This window comes from Eublepharis macularius, chromosome 13 (genome assembly GCF_028583425.1).
Source record: "Eublepharis macularius isolate TG4126 chromosome 13, MPM_Emac_v1.0, whole genome shotgun sequence".
NCBI classification, from domain to species: domain Eukaryota; kingdom Metazoa; phylum Chordata; class Lepidosauria; order Squamata; family Eublepharidae; genus Eublepharis; species Eublepharis macularius.
In genome coordinates, this window is record NC_072802.1 from 35337103 (window position 1) to 35360139 (window position 23037).

Consider the following 23037-nt stretch of genomic DNA (forward strand, 5'->3'; position numbering starts at 1 on the left):
GCCGATGCCCCCCAGATTCACCAGTGGACCCCAATTACTGCCCAGCACTTTTTCCTGTAGATCACTGGATTGCCTGGAGAATACTGGTCTATGTTACAGAGTACGATACACATTCAGTGTGAAAGCATTGTACGCACAAGTACTTCTATGGCAACTTAGTGAAAAAGCACACCAAATGAGGGGAAATCCAATGTAGATCACTGGATTGCTAGGGGAATTGGAGGGGGATGAGAACAAACAAGTCTGAAGCAGTTTTCACACAGGACAAAAAAGGCACATTTTAATATTTACAAAGCAGAGCATTTGGGCTATAAACGTACCCAACAAAGCTAGAAAGAAATTCAACGTAATGTCTGCCCCCATTCTTAGTTACCTACCTTTCCAAACGCTGGCATCAGCACAACGCAACACAAAATTAAGGTCACAAGTGTCCAGTTCGATTCCCACTGTCAAGTAAAACAGTTCAAACTTGCATAGCATCTTTTAACACCAATCAGATCAAAAGAGTCACCTTTCCTTAAGCAGTATTAACAATCCATGCTGAAAGTAGAAAATAAATTTGCTAAGATTTTTTTTTTTAGAAGAACCAGTTTACTTAGGATGAAGGGGAGGGGCTACTAGAAGGTCTACATTTGTCGTTGGTACCTTCCATGGGAACCTTTGTTAAAAACAGGAAATTTAGAATATTGTCAAGAAGTTTTAAAAATGTAATACTGTTTATTTTGCTTCAAAAACATTTCAGCATTCTAAACATACAAAAAACCAACAGAACATTTTTTGCAAATTTTTGTTTCTCTTTTAAGTACAGAGTGTTTTTGAACTTCAGTTTCTGCGCCTTCTCTTCACTTTTAGGCTGACCCGGAAGAGGTCTACAGCTTCCGTTTAAAAACTACCCCTCTTAACTAAAAAGAAAACAAAAAAAGGAAAGATTCCATACGATTTCTCATGCCAGCTGAACCCCGCCCTCCTCCCCTTTTCACAACTAAGAATGGCCGCAGAATGCTAATTTCACTATATACAGAAAGACAACTTTAAGCTAAATGGACGCCCACTGTAGTGTTAATAGATCTACTTTCACAGTGCACGCTTTGAGACATGACCCCCCCGGCAGGAAGGCCTGGCCCAAGTGGCTCACCTTCCCTTCCAGGGCATCCCCGCTCCAAGCATGGACTGCAAGAATCTGTCTAGTTTTTACAAACTATAGATATGTACAGTATAACCCAAGATTTTCTAGCCAATAACCATATAGTTAAACACCACCTTACAAATTAAAAAATAAGATGCTTGAAACATTTTTAAATGCTTTGTTACACCAACAGGAAAGTGCACAGAGTTGAGGAGAACACTGGAGCGCATTTGCTTCCACTTTTTTTTTGTTTTAAAAATGTTTGGAAATATGTACAACTTTGTTACAGTTTCAGGGTGCCCGGGTACACCCAGGGTCATTTCATGTAAACCAGTTCGATGGTTTTTTTTTTCTCTCCCTCTATTTTCCTAGAGAACTTTAAATTTTCAAAGAAGGTACGGTGTGATCAGAATCCAAATTGGGTCATTAAACCAAATAACGGGTAAATAAAACACCGTCTCAAATAACGAGGTGCAGGTTTGTTTTGTTTTCCTTTTCCAAATGGTGTTTCCCCTACTCTATGATATTCACATGGAGACAAGTATTATACAGTTTCTCATTCATCGTCCTCCTCTTCGTCTTCCTCCTCCTCATCGTCTTCTTCATCCTCCTCTTCCTCTTCTACCTTTTTCCGAGCCGCAGCAGCAGCTTTGGCAGCCGCGCTCTTGGCGCCATCGAACTTGCCTTTTGATTTGTAATCTGCAACATCCTGCAAGGCCAAGAGGATGGTTACATCAGCCCCAAGCTGTCTTTTGCACATGCCTCTTTAGAGGGGCACCGCTGAGCGGCTAAACCATTCAGGTGTGTGCCTGAGGGGTAGGGAGCCCTGAAGAGAGTCAATATGCGCTCTACTCAATGGTAGTTCTTTGGGCAAGACTTTTGTTACTGCTTTTAATTAGCAAAACAGCAACAATTAGCAGTTATTTTGGCTTGTACTGTATGTGAAATATGGTCCAGAGTATCTAAGGGAGCATCTTCTCACACATCACAACGTGGGTGTGCAAGGTACATAAGCTGAGTGGAACAGCATCTGCTTGGCATACTGAAGGCCCCAGGTTCACTCCCCAGCATCTTTGGTTAAAAGGATCAGATGACAGGTGATGTGAAAGACCTGCGCAAGCTGCTGCCAGAGTAGACAATACTGACTTTGAAAGACTAATTAATAGCCTGACTCAGTATAAGGCAGCTTCATGGGTTGATCTGCAGCCCTCTGAACTTTGTGACTAGAAATCTAGAGCCTACTGAGGCAATTGTTTGAGGATGCAAAATTAATGTATGAGCTGACCTTAGAAGGTGGCTACGCATCAGTATTCAGGTGCAGAGAGCTAATATATGAGCAGGGCCTTCTCAGTAGTTTCCCCGGTAGTGAGAAACACCCAACCTTGTGTTCAGCCTCACTGGTCGCCTCTTTCTAGAAGCCCACGTTATTCCCACAGGCTTTGGAGAGCCAGTACCTTGCTTACTGTACACTCTTCTGGGAATAATGAGCCCAGGAGCTGACTGTTGATTTTAATGCTAGAGCTACCCAATTTGGTATTGTTTCAGAAGAGCCAAGTTCTGCAATTTACGAGTTATATCCTGCTTGTGAGGACCAAGGAGGCTGAATTATACATTATGTCCTTCTGATTCATTTTTGGTTTTGTCCTGTTGATTGCATTGATAATTTCTATTTAATTGTCTCTAAGTTATATTCTTATCCATTTGTTGTATGCTGCTTTGAGTAAATGAAAAAAAAAATGAGGGGTTGCATGTCCTGCCCACCTTGGAGTATCTCTTGGCAATAATAGTCTGAATCCTGAGAACCTGCGTCTATTCACTAGAATGGTACATTCGGAGTTCCCCCACCATCACATCTTGGCTTGTGCAGAGTGACATGATCTAAAAACAGTGACTGCAGAATAAATTATTTGCATTCACAATTCAGCAACCGCTATGTCTGATAGCAAAACATACCACTCTGAAGCACATTTTCGGAAAAGATTTTTTTTAACCCTAGTCTGGGCCATTCTTGGGACTTAAAGCCAAATTAGCAAAGGGTTGAGGAGGTGTGTGTGTGTGTGTGTGCGTGCGTGCGTAGGGGGGGTGGGTATCTACAGAGAGTTTATTGATTGCTTTCTATGGCACTAAATTATCCACCTTTTCCTCAAGCTTCAGGATGGAGTAATTTCAGCAAAAGGCCTCTGAAAGTTCCTCTAAACAGTTAAAACAGCAAAGATGTTTTAACGCAATTCTATATACAAGAATGTCCCCGATTTCACTAGAAGTGGTTTCCACAGGAGCTTCTCTCAAAGACTATAGCTTTAGGTAAGAAAATCTCTAGTACCTCTGTTGTGCTATCAACCATCGTGCTAATAACCACCAGAGGTTTTGTCTAACTTGATGTCGCTAAGGCAGTTACCTGCCTCACGAGCCCTGTTCTGTGCCCCTGTCTTTAAAGGCAAGGTGGGAGGCAATCAGAGACAGGGCTTTTGCATCAGTGGCACCTCACTTAGATAATGCCTGTGCCCTGAAGTCTCGGCTGGAGCCTACATTGCTCTCTTAGGTGCCAGACCAAAATGTTTCTGTCAAGGCTTTAAACTAGGGGGCTGATTTTCTCAACTCCATTTCATAATGTGTTTTAACTTTGGAAGTCTACCTGTTCAATAATTGGTTTTTATGCCCCAGCTGAATTTTTAATTAAGGTTTTTCGTTTTTTACAATGTTTTATTTTGTTCTAAATACACACACTCTTAATATACATCTTTGGGCCACCATACCTTACTTACTCGTCCACTCTGGTCATCTCCAGAGGCCTTGCTCTGGATGCCCCTGCCATCTGAATCTAGACGGGTGACAACCCAAGAAAGGGCCTCCTTGGTCATGGCACCAAGAATTTGGAACTTTCTCTCCAGGGAGATTAGTCCGTCTCCATCACTGTCTTCCACAAAAAGGTGAAGACTTTTGTTTTTATTTGGCATACCTCCAGTAAACTCTTACTGGCCCTCCTTCCCTGGCCATGTTGTGTTTGTGTGTCTGTACGTTTTTACTGTACTGTTAACTATTTCATATACATTTTAAATGCTGTAATGTTTGCCGCCTACTTGGGTGGAAAGGTGGCACAAAAATGCTTAAAATTAAAAATACATAAATAGTCAACCAAAGCATCTACCTAACCATACCTTTTCATACTTCTCCTTCAGTTTAGCAGCCTTGTTATTATAGGGCTGTTTCTCGCCATCACTGAGGTTGTTCCACATTTCACCAAGTTTCTTTGCCACATCTCCAATGGAGATACCAGGGTTGGTAGATTTGATCTTGGGACGGAACTCTGAACAGAACAAGAAGAACCCAGACCTGGGAAGGGGAAGAAAACAACAGCTGAGAGCAAATGGGGTGGCACAGGCATGGGTGTCCGCATTTAACGACTAGTCTACTGCAGCACTGTTATTGTATGTATCACCTTGCTTATGGTGCATTGTATTCTTCCTCTGTGTCACACAGACACTGTAATCCTAGTCCATTGTTTGCTGGATGTCTTCAGCTGTCTGGCTGAATTGTTTTCTACATTTTGTAATCCGCCTTATGTCTCAGGGAGAAAAGGAGACTATACACGAAGTAGATAAAATCACAGTGTAATCCTAAATAGAGTTACATCCTTCTAAGACCTGACTTTATAATGGGACTTTTCTCCTCATCAGGTAGTTCAATCAAGTCAACGGGTTTAGAAGGAGGTAACAAGGACTGCACAGTTGCCTTTTTGGGGAGATGGGAGTTCTTACTATTATTGTGACCCTGTTACAATAATAGTATTATTATTCTGACCCTGGCAATGATTAAGAACTAAGCTCCGGGGGGGGGGGGGGGAGAAGAGGAGGCCTAAATTCTTTTTACGTACACAGTAGTGTAACGTAGGAGTGGGTGTTATCAACTGAGAGTCCACACAATCAGTTTGATGGGGGGATTCACTCACTCAGCAAGGCTTGGCAAGTTATAGTCCCTCAGTATCTCTCCCCCCCCCCACCCCGCCCCCCAAAATGTACAAGGATCCTTTTGAGCCATCTTACAGGATTCTTACAAGGATCATTTTACATAAAACACTTGAGAGCAGCATTGTGAACACCCAGCATAAGTACTGATTGTTAACAATACTCTTAGAGCAGTCACAATGTTCAGTCTGTTAAGAACCAAGCTACTCCCCTAGACCGTCACAGAAACGGCCTCCCTCAGTTACTTCCTGGCAAGTTTATAAACTCTGATACTTCTAAGGTTTCTAATGACAGGCCCCAAAGCTGTTATTAATGGCCGAATGAATGTTTTACTCATTCAGGTCTCTGCAACAGTTTGCTGCATGGATTAGATTTCATAAAAAGCAGAGGGGTGTGTTCATGTCTCTGCCATCAGCTTGATCAGGGTGTAATTTAATATTTTTCTCTAGTTTTAAAAGGATTCGGTAGCCCCTTTGAGAAGGACTCTGTCCATGAAGAGCAGGATACAAGTTCTCCAGCAAAGCAAATTGAAAGGGGGCTGAACGCAGTTTCCCACAAATGTATCATCAGATGTTAATTAACAAGACCCTGCTTGCACTCTTTCTAAATAGAGCAGCTTGCAATATTCAACCTTTAACAAATCAGAAAAGCCTACATACACTTTTGCTAGAAATAAGTACTTACGGTGGCCTCTTAGGGGCATTGGGATCCTTTTTCTTCTTACCACCCTTAGCTGGCCCATAATCCTTCATTTCTCTATCATATCGTACTTTGTCAGCTTTAGCCATCTCATCAAATTTACCCTTCTCTTTGCTTGACATGGTCTGAAAGGCAAAAACTACCAGTTACTTGTGTGTCTTACAAAAATATCTAACTACACAAAGTGGGCTGACGTGCCCTCTCAATCAAGATCCCACCCCAAAAGTTCCATAGCATTCAAGTGAATGGCTTATGAGTTTCTGGTGCTATAGCACTGATCAACCTAAGCAAGTATGGATCTGATTTGCCCCTTGTAAGAGAGATCGCCAGGAGCTCCAAGAAAGCACAGGGACGACTTTCAAAAGTCTGTACCGAATCTTCATGAGTTTTGAGAACATACTATTCAAATACATTCCAATATTGTATGTGAGAGACAGAAATTACACTGCAGTTCTTAGATAGAGTAGTTAATTCTTCCTCTACTATAACATTATAACTTAACTTGGTGCCCTTGAGTTTACAGGCAGTACATTCACAAAAGCATTTTAAAACTGTGTAATTAACTTGTGAAACTCACTGCCACAGTATATAGCAGTCAGCTTAGAAGGCTTTAAAAGGAGACCAACACAAACTCATGGAGGCTTGATCTATAAACAGCTGTCAGCCAGTTATGCTAAAAGGAACTTCCATGTTGTGAGATCTGCTTGCACCATACTATCCTGCTGAGCAAAATATAAAGCTCTCCAATGGAAGTGGCTCTACTTCTGGCAAAAGAGCCACTTCTGATGTAAGAAGACGTAAAAGTTTTGTTGAGTCGAACAACAAGATGTAAGCTACTGCCTCGGGGTGGGGGCAACCACCAGCTTTGTTCTCCATGCCTACAAACAGGAGTTCTTGGGGGGACATCTGGTTGGCTTATACAGAAACCAAGAAGCTTAACTAGGTGGCTCTTCGGCTTGATCCAGCAGGGCTATTCTTGCCTTTCAGAGTATCCCACATCAAGATAAAACACAAGTCACAAACGCTATGCTTATTAGATAACCCATAGCTAGAGCAATGTTCATGATAGTGACTTTGAAAGTCAGCTTTTTAACAGCTCGTTATCATTTGTTTTAAGGCAAGTTTCCTCAGATGGCAATGATATGATGCTTGCACATGTGCCACCAACACCTGACAGATTCAAGATGGTTGTTGAACAAGGTTCAGTGGACAAGAGCAGAGCTCCAAGGCTTCTGTGAGCCCCGGTCCAAGAATCGAAGAACCAAACCTGGGAGTAGAAGACCACTGAATTTAGTGAGCCTTGCATATAAGTCCGCATTCACAAGTCCAGACTATAATCACTGCAGAAGGACAAGAAACACTGAAGAATCATATACAACTGAAGGCGGGAGATGGGCATAAAAAAAGAAAAGTTTTATAAACTTAAGTCATGCACCAAGTTTACTTAATTTTTTAAACTGAAGTTTTTATTTTTATTCTTTAAAATCTTTTCCTCTGAAAAATGTCAAGTGAGAGAAAGTGGGAACGGAGCCCTGGGAATACCTTCCACCTCTCTGAGCACTTCTTGGAGAACTCTGCAAAGTTGACAGGAACTTCAGGGTTCTTCTTCTTGTGCTCTTCACGGCAAGTCTGCACGAAGAAAGCATAGGCTGACATTTTGCCCTTCGGCTTTTTCGGGTCACCTTTAGCCATTTTCTTTACTCTGAAAAATAATTTAAAGGGAAAAACAACAATTTAAATTGTATATTCCAGGGAAAGGCAAAGAACAACTAAGCTGCCCCCCAAGTTAATCAAGACTGACACAGGCCATACTTAACTCTCTGCCAAGTATGTGAACTGTCCCTTGCAAGAAGGTGTGCAACTAGGTCTCATTCACACATCCAAGTCATCAACTGTTGCTCTACTGTAGCATAAAGCATCCATCCACACTACAGTTTAATTGTTTAGAGCCAACAGCAAAAGAACATGCATATATTGCTAACTAGTCCATAATGCTAAAATATTCAGAAGGTCACAACTGTGCGCCTTAAGTCTCTGGCTGACGTCAAAGGGCAACACTCCTGTTATTTCTTCAGAAGACCATGTTTTGTACATTAATAGTTGTCACATACCAATACTGGCCTTTAAAAAAAAACTTCCCCATTTAGAAAAGCAAGTTCTCTAGACGTGGCTAAAAATATATGTTTAGAAAGTTTAAGACATGAAATTCAAGACACTACTTGTTCTACCAAGGAACACTGTTTAGATTTCTAGAGAGCCACTTAGTTTTTTTTTTTAAGTCACAAGGAAAGATACTAACTTTTTAAAATCTAAAATCACTTTCCAGCATCTAGCAAAAAAAGGCAATTTGTTGAAATTAATTTTTTTAAAGGTTTTTATTCTGCTCATGAGGTTGTAAACAATTATTTAATTATGCTGATTAAGTATTTAAAAATTATGTTTTTATTTATTATAAGATGTAGATTTTTTCCCCTCTTTAAATATGTTGCTTTGTTTTTTTTCCCCTGGAAAAAAAATAATTTTCTCTTTAAAAAGTTAATTTTCCTTGTCTTTTTGTAAAAATATAAAAAATCAATTTTAAAGTTACTTATTAAAATGGTTGTATGGCTGCCTGGAAAGTTTCAGATGTATTTAAAAAAAAAGCTTCATTTTGTTTTCCTGCCCCTTCTTTGCCGTCTTCTCCCTCCCTTGTTCCCCCACCCCCAAGGTCATCGCAAAAAAACCTTCTCTTTTTATCTATTATATTGGCCCAAGTAGCGTTTAAAGATCCCCCAGTGCTGTAAGCGAATGCAGTTGGGATATGCCTGTATCGCTATATTTGCTAGAGACTCTAACAGAAGGGGGAAAGGAAAGGAAAAAAACGACAGGTCACCAAGACACCAATAATTCATCTTCCATTTTGTGAAATGCTTCTTCATGAAAGAAAGTGCCCCTCAAATGAGCCCCTGGGCTCTTCTAGGGGGTGCCTTGGGCTAGGGGGGGCCGCCCCAAGCAAGGCAGGGGCAGACGAAGGGGTTCCTACCCATGCCATAGCAATCTCTATAGTCTTGGTGCTAAGCTAAGGCTGGGATATGGAGACAAGTGCTCTCCTCCTCGCCCATAGTCAGCTCCATTCGCTAAAATGGCTTCTCTACACGGCAGTGAGGCTGCTCTATGCTTAACAAAGCCTCAGGCACCCCTCCGCTCCGATAAACCCCCTCAGCAGCCAAGCCCAAGCAGCCAGGCTCCCCAAAACCGGCCAGTTTGGTAGAAAAACCTTTCCTCTTTCCTCTCGGTGGGGTTTCGGGAAGCTTCAGGCTCGGGCAAGGGGCGGAAAGCAGCTTTGAAGCAGCCTCCCCCCCTCTCCTCCCATGTCCCTGCTTAGCGCAATACTCTGTATAACAAAGACTGCCGTGCAGCCATTACAGTACAAGCGACGCTCACTCGCGCGGAGAGGAAAAAGTGGGGAAAACCCCAAATCGGCTCCAAAACGTCCAGCCAAGGGCAGAAACGGATAGAGATAAAGGAGCCGAGGCGAAAGCGAAAGGTTTGGGGGCTCTGCGGGCCCCCCCGGAAGATTTTCCCCCCACATCGCTCCCCCTCCCCGTCTCTCTGCTGCCTTTACGCGTCTTTCTTCCTTTAGCCGTACCACTAAAACGCCAGCCATATTAATGCACACACTGATCGAGTCACGGCAGCGCGTGAAAGAAACGGTTCGGGGCTTAACGGGGGTCGGAGGGGGACGAGGGGAACCTTTTCGGATAGGGGAGACGAAGGGAAGAAGGAAACGAAAGGTTCGGAGAGGGTCGGAAGGCGGGTGGGAGAAATAAGAAAAATAAAGAGGGAGGGAAATTGTGTTTTCTGCGGGACGCGCAGGGCTTATCCCTGTCAGATGCTAAAAAAGCGACAGCCATTATTAATGCAGAATAAACAGCAGGCACCAGCACTGCGCACGGCCAGGCAACTTTCGTACCTCGATCCCCGGCGGGGAGAAGGCAAAAGCCGCACGCGTGGAGCGAAGAGCAAGGCAAAGACTCAGTGGAGGCGCGGGGCTCGCATACCCGTTAGTGCAACATCCCTGCCCATGCGGGCAGAGTTACTGCACCAGCCATATTCCACTACTAAGCGCGACTGGGGGAACGAACGGAGCGGCGATCCACGCTGCCCGGCACCCACTTTGCCCGGATCCCGAGTCGCACAAGCGGCGGAGCCCAGTGGAGAATTTTCTTTAAAAAAAAAATTCAGCCCGATCATGGTAAGCTACGTGTCGCTCCCTCCCGTAAGCCGCCCCTACGATTTATTACCAGAATTTCCCACGCCTAATAATGAGATGAGGGAAGAAATTTAAAACAGAAAAAAACCCTCAAAAGCAGAGGAAAAAGTTAATAAACGAAAAAATAAATTAAAAAAATTAAAAATAATGCCAAATAAAAGAAAAGAGAAGAGCGAAAAAAAAGGGATTCGGATGAAAAAGAGCCCCGGCGGCAGCCGCCACCCGAAAAAGTTGCAAAGTGCAGCTCCCGGAACGTACCTGTATTGTTCGCTTTGAGCCCAGGCGATAAGCAAGAGAAGAGAGCGGGGCGCACACACGACGCGCTAAGACTCAGCGCTGGCTCCGGCTCAGCCTCGCGTTGGCTGCTTACGAGAGCGGCCTGATTGGCTGCGGGGCTCCGCCGTTTAAAACAACCTCCTCGCCTCGCCATTGGGAACGAGCCTCCTGAATATTAAGCAGCGCTCGGCGCCGATTGGCCGCGACCGCTTAAGTCATTCATTCAAAAAGAACACCCGCCTGGCAAAAGGGAGCAAAAGAAGAGTGAGAGAGGGGGAGGAAAAAAACAACCACCATAGACCGCTATGGGGGGCGGGGGAGAGTTTACCGAAGTAGTAATAGTAACCGTGGGGGAAACTAAGAGAAGCGTGTCTGTGATGTGTAGGTGAAGGGATAGATTGCAGAGCGCTCGCTTTGACGCACCTGGCAAGATTTCTAAAAAACCCATCCGGTAAAAAGCCTCAAATCTTTTAGGATTCTTAAACGACGGGATGCTACAGTCTGCTTTGAAGCGCGTTGACTCCAAGAGCAAGCCTCGTTGATTTAAAAGCGCTGCTCCCCAGGTAAGTGTACAGAAACGAATCCAGCCTTGTTTTTAAATAAAAATCCGGAAAACTATTTCGCGCTTTAGGAAGCAAGCCCCGCTACACGCGGTGGGATTTTGGATACGAAGGAATGTGCAGAATTCGAACTTTGGACGAGGCTAGGGGAAAGAGCTGTTCGTTGTGGCCGAAGCTTTTGGAAGCTTCTCTGCATGAAAGGTTGTCCTCGGATGAGGAAGGTGGAAAAAGACGAAAGCATAGTCACAAAATGAGAAGATCAAGTAATCCGAGTGATAAATGTCCTAAGAATAAAAAAGGAGAGTGGTGGCGCTTGAAAACACTTTTTTAAAGCATAAGCTAGTCCAAAAAAGGAAAGCTTTCACCCTGAACATCTTGCTGCTCTCTAAGGTGCCACTGGACACAAATCCTGCTGCTTTCCTGAGTCAGAGCTCCTATTTCAGAGGCATAGGTGTGTCGATCCATCAGGCTGATTACATAGACAACAGAAAGGAAGGAAGAGATGTTATAAAGAGAGGCTGGTTCAAAACAAGATCCAGTCTAAAGAGGAATAAACTCACTCAGCATGACTGTAAGACACTCCCTGCTGTTGTTAGATAGGCAAAATGTAAAACCTAGGGCAAGATCAAATGAGATCAGCAGAGATGATAGGAAGTTACAGAGGAACAGCTCAATTATTAACAGTGCAATCCTAAGTAAAGTTACACCCTTCTAAATCCATTAAAATCAAAGAGATTAGAAGGGTGTAACTCTGTATAGGATTGCACTGTAAGTGCCCTGCACTGTAAAGCAAAAATAAACAGGAGTCTTTTAGCATCTTAAAAATGAGCACGTGTTTATTCTAGCACAAGCTTTTCTGGACTAGAGCTTACGTGTGTGTGTTATGTGCCATCAAGTTGCCTATGGTGACCCTACCAATGAAAAACCTCCAAAATGTCCTATCATTAACAGACTTGCTCAGATCCTGCAGACGTGGCTTCTTTTATTGAGTTTATGCATATGATGAAATAGGCTTTGGTCCACAAAAGTTTGTGCTAGACTAAAAATGTGTTAGGCTTTCAGGAGCCACAAGATTCTGGTTTATCTCTTTGGCAGCAGACTAACATGCAAATGAAGAGTCATCTACAAGAGTCCATGCAGAGCAGCTATGGACTGCTGCCAACGTGCAAATTGAGTAAAGCAAGATGACAGAATGGACTCTGATTAAAGAAAGCTTATGCTACTATACATGTATTAGTTGTTTAAGTACAAGACTTGTTGCTGTTTAAGATCAACAGTGCAATCCTAAACAGAATCACACTGTTCTAAGCTCGTTGCCTTTGATGGATTTGAAAGGGTGTAACCTTGTTTGAGATTGCACTGCAGACCTCTAAAGAGGGTATACCATATGGCTTTCTGTAGTGAGAGAGCCATTTTCAGACCCAAGCTACAAATAATGCCTGACACAGGTGGGACACTTGTCAGCTTCCCTCAAGGTTTGATGGGAAATGTAGGCGTCCTGGTCTTGCAGCTGTAATGGAGAGCCAAGCTGTAAAACCAGGACGCCTACATTTCCCATCAAAACTTGAGGTAAGCTGACAAGTGTCCAACTTGTGTAAAGGCATCACTTGTAGCTTGGCTCTCACTCTCTACTGCAATGAAACTCATTCAGTCACTCGGCAGCCACCACCATGGTGGCCACCTAGAAAAAGAGCACACTGGCCACAGTAGGTGGTAGTGGTATTCCACCCCTTTCTCCACAGCAAACTGGCTGTCTTTGGTTGGCTTGGCAATCTCACTCTCACCCCAAATAGGGAAACCTTTCACTCCAGTTACAGGAAGGCTTGGCTCAGTTTCAACAGTGGTGGAAAGAGACAACCATACATGTGCAGAAGTTCTTGAGTAGAAGAGAACTTGAAAGAAGACATGACTTTCACCTTGAAAGGCAACCCAATGGCTGGCTTTGAATTCACCCCCTCTTTATTTGCTAGCCCCTTATAGGGCATCTTGTTCCTGTGAGGAACATGCCCATTCACTGAGAGCTAAACTACATGAGACACATGACATGTGTCGCATTCCTGCAAGTTTACCTGGGAAGTGTAGTCAGGCCAGCAGCAACAGGGCCAGAAGGACAGGAGGGAAAGAGTCAGCAAGGGGAGCCTGAAGCTGACAGGTGGCTAGCAGCAGCAGAAGGAGCTGCTGAGGCTGCCCCCTCTTTGTGAGAAGGGATGGTTGAGTCTAGCGGTGGCAGCAGCCTCAGCAGCTCCTTCTGTCATTGCTAGCCCCCTGGCAGCTTAAGGCTCCCCTTGCTGACTTTTTCCCTCCCGTCCTTCTGGCCCTGCTGCTGCTGACCCAACTACACTTCCCAAGTAAACTTGCGGGAACCCAGCACGTGTTGGGCGTCTTGTGTAGTTTGGCTCTCAGATCTGCCTCAGCATCTCTGGGCGCTGGAGTAGGGCCTCCATGGTTGTAGCAGCACCATTCTGGAATATAGTTCTCCATGAAGTCTCCTTGGGATTGTGGGTGTTTAGATGCTAGGCAGAGGACTTTTTATCTGGTGTTTGGTTAAGATGCTCATTTCCTTTTTTTTTTCCCCCTGTTGTTTTTTCCGTTAGGGTTTATATGCTGCTGTTTTATTGTGGTGTGTATTTACTGCAGTTTTGTAGCTTTGATAATTACGTTGCACTTTAATAAAAATTAAAATGTTAAAAAAGTAGTTATCTGGTCATCTGAAAGGTTATGATTGTAGTATTAATAATTATATCTTATATTTCTCTGCGTGTGTGTGTGTGTGTTTGGTAGGGATGCACAGAGGGAATACAGTAGTTATGTGCTTTTTTTGTTTTATGATGATTGTGGGCTTTCTGCTGCTCTACTGAGTCTGAACTGATAGTGTCAGATCTGCACATGAATAGGAAGGATGCAACACTAAACTTGAAAATAAGGTCCATAAGAGGGCTTTGAATGACAGGCTACAATCCATTGCACCTTTATTTGAGAATAAGTGCCATGGAACTTGGTGGAACTTGTTTCTGTGCAAGCATGCACCATATTAGGTTGCCTGTGAGTTGGGTCCAACTAGCTCTGTTGCTGAAAAAGGGAAGCGGGAGTCTCCTTTGATTACCAAAAAGGAAATGCCAAGGCAATATTTTAACACGCAAAGCCATTACTCGGGCCTTGTACCATAGACTTCAATGGCCTTCAAACATTCTCTTAATTTTTGAAAAAGTCATAAAGAGAATATGGTAAAACATTTTCCTCAAGGACTAATATGCAAGTTGCCTATTCCTACAAGACTTCTGTTAAAGTATCTTTAAATAAGTGTAGTTTTATGATCAAAGCTTACTGAATTGCGTGTTCCTAGCATTCCAATGAAAGTGTGACTCTTGTGAGCTCTGCATGCAGGTTTACTTGGAACCAAGTCCCGCTGAGTCTGCTGGGGCTTACTCCAAAGTACATTTGCACAGGGTTGCATCCTTCAAATTTTCTTTTGTTGTAAAGAAGTGTTAAACATATTAGTAGAGATTATACATGTGAAGTGCTTCTGTACACTTTAAACTCTCTGGGTGTATTAATATCATATCATATTTGTGTGTTTTGTTATACCAAGATGTTCTGTCCCTACAAAGGATAAACAGGAAAAAATAAAACTAGTATGAGGGTTGTCTGAAATGCAAGTAATAAGTGATCCAGCTGATAGTATCTCAGATATGCATCCAGGTTCCAGCGACAGCCAGACAGATACTGTGTTTTTCCTGGGAGCTTAAAGCATACTACTGCATAAGAGGCTGCCTGCTTTTCACTTCTGCCTGATTCATGTCCTTTGGATTTGCTTCCTTCTGCTCAGTGTCTTCTAGGACTGGATAAATTTTGCAGCTTCTTCACATTGGTTGCAGTTAGATAAGCCACTAAGCACAGACATAGGAGGATTATTTTCTTCCAATGAGACTTCGTTGTATTTCTGCATGAGTTCCTACTCTAGGTTTGCCTCCTTCAATTGAGATCCAGTTTGGTGTAGTGGTTAAGAGCGCGGGACTCTAATCTGGCTAGTTGGGTTTGATTCCCCACTCCTCCACTGGAAGCCAGCTGGGTGACAGATCAATCACAGCTCTCCGGAGTTCTCTCAGACCCACCCACCTCACAGGGTGTTTTGTTGTGGCGATAATAATGGCATACTTTGTAAACCGCTCTGAGTGGGCATTAAGTTGTCCTGAAGGGCGGTGTATAAATCGAATGTTGTTGTTGTTATGCTCAGAACAAGAAGATGTGGGTCTGGTGGCACTTTAAAGACCAACTAGATTTTCAGGATATGAGCTTTCGGAAGTCAAAGCTCCCTTCATCAGATACACGGAGCGCTTTGTAAAGTCGATGGATTTCTATTCCAGGCAGCTAAATGTGTTGCCTTCCGTGAAGGGAGCTTGTGCTCTTGAAAGCTCATCCCCTGGAAATCTGGTTGGTCTTTAAGGTGCTACTGGACCCAAATCTTGCTCTTTTACTGCAAACCAATGCAGCTACCCACCTGAAACTATTCTCAGAACAGTGACTGATGAGGAAACTTGATGAGTGGACTCCTTTGAGGGACGATAACTCTTTTGGCATTTGGCACAATAAATCTTTGGGGCATAGGAATGGGTACCTCCACTTCTTAAGAAAGCATCTGGACATTTGGTGGGAATCCGGGAAGACTCCTTGTAGAGGAGTTCCACATGTGAAATTGCCAGTATCTTGTTTCTAGCCAAGCGTCATGTAGCTACAATATTAAAACATTGGGCATTCAGCCACTGAAACTTATTCCCTCTAACTAAAACAGTTTAAGTTCCCTTTGAAACTAAAACATTGCCCACAGAGAAGAAAAGTGATCTGCAAAGTAAAACTTGTCAGACCCCCATAGGTTTAGAAAGCCAGAGGTTAATCCAATTCTAATTTAAACCTATGGGGAGCCTAATACGGTGACCATTTAAATATTATTTCACATTGGGATTGACTCTCTACTTAACTCTCCTCCTTTTCCCTCTGTGGTTATTTCAGCTCAGATTCCCCTACTATGTAATCACTGCACCCAGTTTCAGCAACATTTATGTTAGAGAATTAATTAGTTGTTTCTGGACATATTTAAATGTGTGGCTTTCAAAAACTTTCACCAATTGAACAGGTTGACCATTAAGTGCAAGGAAGAACTTTTTTTTTGCAGGAAAGAGCGTTTTCTCACATGCATAGCTTGCTGTGAGCCCAGAAATCTGACTGGAAAAAACAGCAGTGGAGTGAGAGCTAGGTGTCGGGAAGAAGGCTACCATCTGCTGAATCACAACATTCTTAGCTGGAACCCTGCAAGTAATCTCTGATATGAAGTGCCAATTGTGTTGAAATCCACTGCCCCTCAGATGGATTTTGAGGAGCCCTAATGAGGGATGCTCTCCCATGTCCTCTTCAACTAAGTATAACACACACGCTCCTTTGCATACGTGCACATACCCTTCTTGGAGCACTGTGGCACTTTTTCATGCACCTTTATGCCCATCAATGCTGTTGAGGTCAAAAGGGTGAGAAAAGAGTTGCACTCCGGACGCTTCCCCAGCATAAAATATTGGTCTGGAGGATCCTGTGGTATCAGGGGAGGTGCCTCTGTGGTGATTTCCCTCTCTGGTAGGCCAAGCGTTTCTGGTCAGGGTTGGGCCTGCAGATGCACGCACCATCATGTGGACTTTTGCTGGTTCCAGGTGTTATCTACACAAAGTCTGTCTTAATAACTATTCCCTTTTTGGGGAGGGACCTGTAACTGGTAAACTGGTACGTCCCCCTCAAACATTCCACAGATCTAAATGGGGACATTTTTAAAAACTGGGGGGTTTCAGGCAAGGATCGCTGCCCAACCTCATCCTATTATTTAATGCTGAAGGCTCTGCTTCATGTGCTTAAAGGCTGTGTTCATTTATTCTCTTGGCCTCTGCTGAATTAAATGCCGTGAAGATAGTGATTCTGTAAAGATATGCTATTACAACATGTTGCCCATGGTTTGGAATACAGCCAAGAAGCTGCAGGGTGTGAAATGGCAGGCTGTGCACGGAGTGATGCTTTAGTGTTCATGCGCATGTCTGTCCACTACAAGCAACAGGTATTCACACAGACTTCATTTATAGACCCTAGTAGGAGGGAACCAAATCTAGAAGAACAACTTGAGCAAGGCGCACTACAGATATTGACAAGGTATGGCCCAGTTTATGTTGAAGCATACGCTGATATAAAGAAAATTGTAATGTGGGAATAAGAATCGATGATGCCTATTACCTTAACAGGGCTGCCAACTTTTTTCTGGCCTTGAACCTCTCACTATTAAGGGATGCCTGGCAGTTAGAAATTCAACAAGTGCCGCATCCTCCAGAATGAAGCTGCAGCTATAGGGACATTTTTCGGCCTGTGAGGCATAGAAGCCATGTCAGAAAAATGGTGGCTACCCTGCCCTTAGTCAACAGTTGGACTCCAGATGTCTGAGCAAACAACCATCTCAGACCCAGATGCCTGGCTCTGATTAATTACAGCTCTATTTTTTATAATGCAATTATGCTATTAATTAGTCATAAATCACTAAACTAACACTCCCAGTCCCAGCAATTTTCTCTCTTCACATTTTGTAACGAACCTGAAAAGAGTTGGTTAGAGTTTCTCACACCAGTATTAAACCTCTGGTTAAGTCTTACCACAAGAATTATGACAGAGGATTCCCTTAATGCTAAAATAACTATTCTGGATTTATTGCTGAGGTAAAAACCTCAACTGGATCTGAAGGTATTTGTTTCCTCTCAGGGAAAATATTGAGGCTAGACAGTTAATTTTTTTTGAGTGCTAAAACAAAAGTAATTGGTAGAAAAGTCATACCTCAACCTGAAATTTGCAAAAATTGTTTTGGCTCTCCCACTCCCATTCTGGTTGGATTTTTTACCCATTTTTAAACCTGTAATCAACATTGGGAAGCCTAGATCCACTGTGGCTAGCCATTTTGTCCCATCCCAGACAAGTCCCAATTATGTAACTTTAATACACACAAAACTGGGATTTATACACAGAGTGGGATTTCTGACAGGGACACTGCCAGGAATGAATCAACAGGAACCAGAAGTGATAAAATAATGTTGGTGTGGGACTGCCACATGACACCATGCTGAAGAGAAGCTGAAAAGGCTTTCTAGAACCTATGCAGGCGTAGATGAGACTCTGAAGGGTGAGAACTGCAGATGACTTGAAGGGAACTGGATTCCATGATGTTGCTCCACTTAGCCCATTAGCAACCTCTCCTCCTAGAAAGCAACATCCACAGTGGAACGAATGGCCAGGGTACCTCTGCTGAATATTTGGCTATAATGCTTCCTAGAGGAAGCTACTACAGACTCAGCAGGCAACATCTACCAGCCTGGACTTCCCAAGGGGTCTTTGTGAACAGTTATACTGCTGGCCTGCAAACTTCCATATTCAGCAAGAAGGGGGAGGGGGCAGGGCACTCAGCAGGTTTTCTGCCTATGTATTAATTTACTTTAATTATCTAAATTATCTAAAGCTGCGGCTGTGATTTCTGGGGGCATACAACGCATGGAAAGCCACTGTGGTATAATAGTTTGAGTGTTGTACTAGGATCTGGGAGGCCCAGGTTAAAATTCCCACTGTGCCAGGGAAGATCACTGGGTGACCTTGGGGCCCATCACACACTTTCAGTCTAACCTACCTCACAGGGTTGCTGTGAAGATGAAATGGAGGAGAGGAGAATGATATAAGCTGCTTTGGGTCCTGACTGGGCAGGAAAGTGGAGTATCATAAGGCAGAAGGGTTACACTTATCTATATCTGGTAAGCTAATCAGAGTTTGTATCACACACAGTTAAACAAACCATGGCTTGTTTATCATCAAGTCTGAATGCAGTCATAGACAGTGTACTGTTGGTGCAAGAAAAAAGGGCAATCTTGCCTGATTTCCCTCCTCACTGCAGCTCCCACTATACCATTTGGCTTTTGCCTTGCTTGGTCCCCCAAGTTAGCCTTTTGATGGGGTTCAAAAGGAGGTGGCTGGAAGGAAGAGAAACAACCCATTTCTGCCAGTGGAAAGCTGCTAGGATCCAGCAGTGTGCAGAACAACTCTTTGGTCAGGTTCACACAATGCTGTAGATGAGGAGTTAGAATTGTTTCTAGAATGTGTCATATTTCCAGACCTGATTCCAAGAAATCAGTAGCAAATTAGCAATTTACTAAAAATTGCCAAACTTCTTTAATCTTCTGTATAAGTTGAAGTGTCCGTTACATGCATTTGAGAATCTCCGACTTGTACAGCATCAGAAATAAACAGTAGATACAAATAGTATTTAAGTCCAGAGGCTTTTACTTATAATGCACGTTCTTCTCAAATGAGTAATAACTTCAGAACCTTTTTTAAGGCAACTTGTCAGGTTCACAGTCATAATGATTAAAGCATGATCCCCCCCCCCCCCCAGGATCACTTATATAAAGGTGACTGTGATCCTAAAAGTGCCACACAGAAGGCTACCGCCTGCATAATTTCATTGGTAAGATAGCATTCTGCACATAAAATAATAATCATGTCAATTGAGAGTCTGGCAAAACAGTCAACTAAAATTTGTTGCTCCAACCCCGAGCAATGTACAAACATGCCTTTTTGCATTTCTACTTGTGTTCTTATATTGTTGAGTTTTTGCTTCATCCATTCTCATTTCTGGTGTTCCCAATATATTTGTTACTTTTATGACATAGTAATTTCTTTACCGCACCTTTATACACAATTGACTGGAAAATGTTTAGAATGGCTGATATTTAATGTGGAAAATTTGGTACAAGAGAACAGAAAAGAGCATCCACATCCGCATAAAAGCCTAACTCGGCCCATGCTTACCAAAATACAGAGAGGCTTGCTTGGGTCTGAATTACTTAGAACAAGTGAGATTCACAAGTTCCCCTGCTGTCCCGGATAATCTGGACTGGTGGCTAGGAAAGGGCTGGGGTACTTCTGAAGAAGTCTTCTAAGAGACTGACAAAGTCTAGGTTTCTGAAGACTTGACAAGCATTGATTCATCAGACAAAGGGCTACAATGGAGATGGCAAGCCATAACTGTTGGTTCTGGTACATCATGTCTGTTGCATCTTTCCCCACAAACAGACTCACAATTGTATCTAATGACAACATGTAGGAAATGGACAACTATGAAAGAATACCACTTATAGCCTTCTGAGATCTTGTGGGAATTGAGAGCCGTGGGGGGAGGGGGAACTTAATAGTAAAAATCAAGTCCAGGATCACATCGTTTAAATGGCTGCTGGGCAACTCCTGGAGGATTTTGCTCAGCGTGTATCAGATAGAAATTTATCAAACTTCTGTCTAGATGAGAGATTTTGCTAATTTATATTCCACAGAAGTACAGAGCAACACTGCACTGAAGTGACAGGATGAGCAGCTCAAGTAATCAATGCAAATTAAAGAATTTATTACACATGAGAAGTAAACTTAAGACGGATGGTCTAGAATCAGAAGTCAGATCTGCATTTTTTTAAAAAAAATCTTCCATGACTTTGGAGAATGAGGCTGCCTATTACATTGTTCATCCCATCTTGTTCAACTCCTGAATGTTAAAACCATTTCAGATTTTTATTTTTATGTATTATACTGCTCCTCAGACAATTGGTCTTACACCTTGAAGTAAACACCAGGATATAAATTTGGGTTGCCAAACTGTTCGCTGTTCCTGCTGCTATGCCTTTACTAGTAGCCACCACCACCATGTAACAGAAATTTTAGCAGATTAACTTCTTCCTAATATGAAGGCGATGCAGAAATCTTTACCTGCTAAAACTTCTACAAATCAGGATGCTTTTAAAAGGCCCAGTAGAGGGCTTGGAAGCTGGCAATTAAATTTATTGTAAACAATTATAATATAATGAGAAAATTTTTTCATGTGAAACCAGAACTTCAGTAATTGACCACACTTGGAAAAATTAGTTGGATGTCTTGCTCCAGAAATGCTACCAGTAATTGTTTTTCTCCCCGTCCCATTTGAGAAAAGTTTGAACAAAGAAACATTGGCTCAATTAAACTTCAACAGGAGTCTGTCCTGTTCAGGAATGCACCAGCAAGTTAGGTACAAATAATGGTAATATTTTGAGTTGAAAATTACTAAAGTCATGAGCTTTAAATGAATTGGATAACAGTTATAAAAATTCAGGCATGATCCAGCCAGTGCTAGGCACTTTGAAGTTCCATTGGCTTCAATGGAAGGCATAAATGTGCTATTGTTGCACATAATTAATTCTCCAATATATGGCTGATTTCGCACACGTTGGCTAATGCACTTTCAGTGCACTTTAGCTATCATTTGGAAGTGGATTTTTTGTTTCACGCTCAAAAATTCAGTTCCAAATGATCTCTAAAGAGAATTGCATTATCCAACGTGTGCGGAATCAGCAGTGGAGTTTAAAAGTGTTCATCTTTTAAAAGTGTGCATCAGATTTACTTAAAACTATATTATGACCCCTACTTTCTCTACAGTCGATTTTAATTTTAATCTTTCCCTTAACACCCTCTGGGTAGTTTGCTGCCACCAGGAATATTATATTCCAATATATTTTATTTAAGTTTCCCTTTGGTAACGTTCCTAAGCGTCAGGCTCCTCCGTGGTTCTATGTGGCCCTGAGGATAACAATGGGATATAGCCATGACAGCTACTCTGGGATATAACAAAACAAAATGAACTTTTATTTAGTCAAGAAGCGTATCGGTTTCATAAACGTAGTTCTCGGTTCTTAAAGTTACTTCCTATAAACTCATTCACACAGATCTCTTCTAAGGCTTCACACACAGTTAGCCTCTTTCTCTAACTCAATATTTCTCTCACAGAAATGCTTAAACTCCTCAGGCAGCACACAGCTAGCCTCTCTTTCTCTGACTCTCATTCACAGAAATATTAAACCTGCTCAGGCAGCACACAGCTGGCCTCTCTTTCCCTGACTGAGTGTCCTTTCACAAACATGCTCAGTTCAGGTTCCACACAGGTTATATTTCTCTCATAAATACTTCAATATACTCAGGCAGCGCACAGCTAGCCTGCTTTCTTCTGACTGAAACTTTTGCTCTCTACTTTCAGTCTAAACTGCATTTACTCCACCCACACTCTCAGTCATGAGCCAATCATATCGCTCACTCATCCCTCTCTTTCACCCCACTCTTCACCTATCTCACCAAGCATTTAAAGATACATGCCCACATTTACTTGAAATCATTACATATATATTCTACCTTGTTCTTCTAAACCCTTCAGAGTAGTGTAAAAATACACAAACATTACAATGAGGTTTGGACAGCAAGCAACCTATTGTGTAAAATAAGGAATTGCCTGCAAAAAATATACATCCAAAAAAATCCAAGCCCCCTAACAGAAAGCATTCAAATCCTTTTGAAAGGCTGAGTGGGACATTTCCTCAGAAAGCCACCTTGAAATATGAAAGTTAAGATTTATAGAGAGCTATAGAGAGTAATACTGGAATATGCCCACTACAAAGACAGAACTGTGAGGCAGATTTCTTGCATGACTGAAGTTAGCATGTATTCTTTCTTGAGAGAAAAGTTCCTCCAGATACGTGGGCCTCACTTCCCCTTAAATTTTTAATGTGATTTTGTTCTCTTTTCTAAAGCCATACATTTGTATGATATTAAGGATTGTCCATGAATTTGTGATTTGTGAATTCTTTTACTGTGGTTTACTTGGTGACTTTGATAGGAGGGAAAAATACATATTTAAAAAGAACTAAGATGTTCAGAGTGTTTTATTTATATCCCACTTCTTTTTTTGAATCAAAATTTATTTATTTATTTTATTTATTTATTTATTCAATTTATATACCGCCCATCCCAGGGGCTCTGGGCGGTGAACAGTTAAAATTGATAAAAACAAAACTAAAATCAATATACAAATAATAAAACAAATTAACAAGGTGCAGTGGTGGGGAGAACCTTCCCCACCCCAAAGGTGGGAGGCCGACATGGCACCGCCCCCTTCAATCACCAAACGCCTGGCGGAACAGCTCTGTCTTACAGGCCCGGCGGAACGATAATATGTCCCGCTGGGCCCGGGTTTCCATTGACAGAGCGTTCCACCAGGCTGGGGCCAGGACTGAAAAAGCCCTGGCCCTGGTT

The 23037-nt window shown here is 42.5% G+C and overlaps 1 protein-coding gene across 1 annotated transcript; it reads right to left on the bottom strand.

Annotated features, from left to right (window-relative positions):
- Window positions 1-694: 694 nt before the first annotated feature.
- HMGB3 (high mobility group box 3) lies at window positions 695-10400 on the bottom strand. Its single transcript, XM_054996278.1, has 5 exons — window positions 10301-10400; window positions 7333-7492; window positions 5776-5915; window positions 4285-4459; window positions 695-1835 (listed from the first exon to the last, which is right to left on the bottom strand). The coding sequence occupies exons 2-5, from the start codon at window positions 7480-7482 to the stop codon at window positions 1683-1685; spliced, it is 618 nt and encodes a 205-aa protein (XP_054852253.1). The 5' UTR covers window positions 7483-7492; window positions 10301-10400; the 3' UTR covers window positions 695-1682.
- Between the last annotated feature and the right edge of the window lie 12637 nt (window positions 10401-23037).

What these genes read in the sequence shown, in the direction of transcription:
- HMGB3 (XM_054996278.1), bottom strand. Translation starts at nt 7,482, where the DNA reads ATGGCTAAAGGTGACCCGAAAAAGCCGAAGGGCAAAATGTCAGCCTAT. An exon ending in AGTGCTCAGAGAGGTGGAAG is followed by an intron (nt 5,916 to 7,332) that starts GTATTCCCAGGG and finishes TTTGCCTTTCAG; the next exon opens with ACCATGTCAAGCAAAGAGAA. An exon ending in TGAAGGAGAAGTATGAAAAG is followed by an intron (nt 1,836 to 4,284) that starts GTATGGTTAGGT and finishes TTGGCCTTGCAG; the next exon opens with GATGTTGCAGATTACAAATC.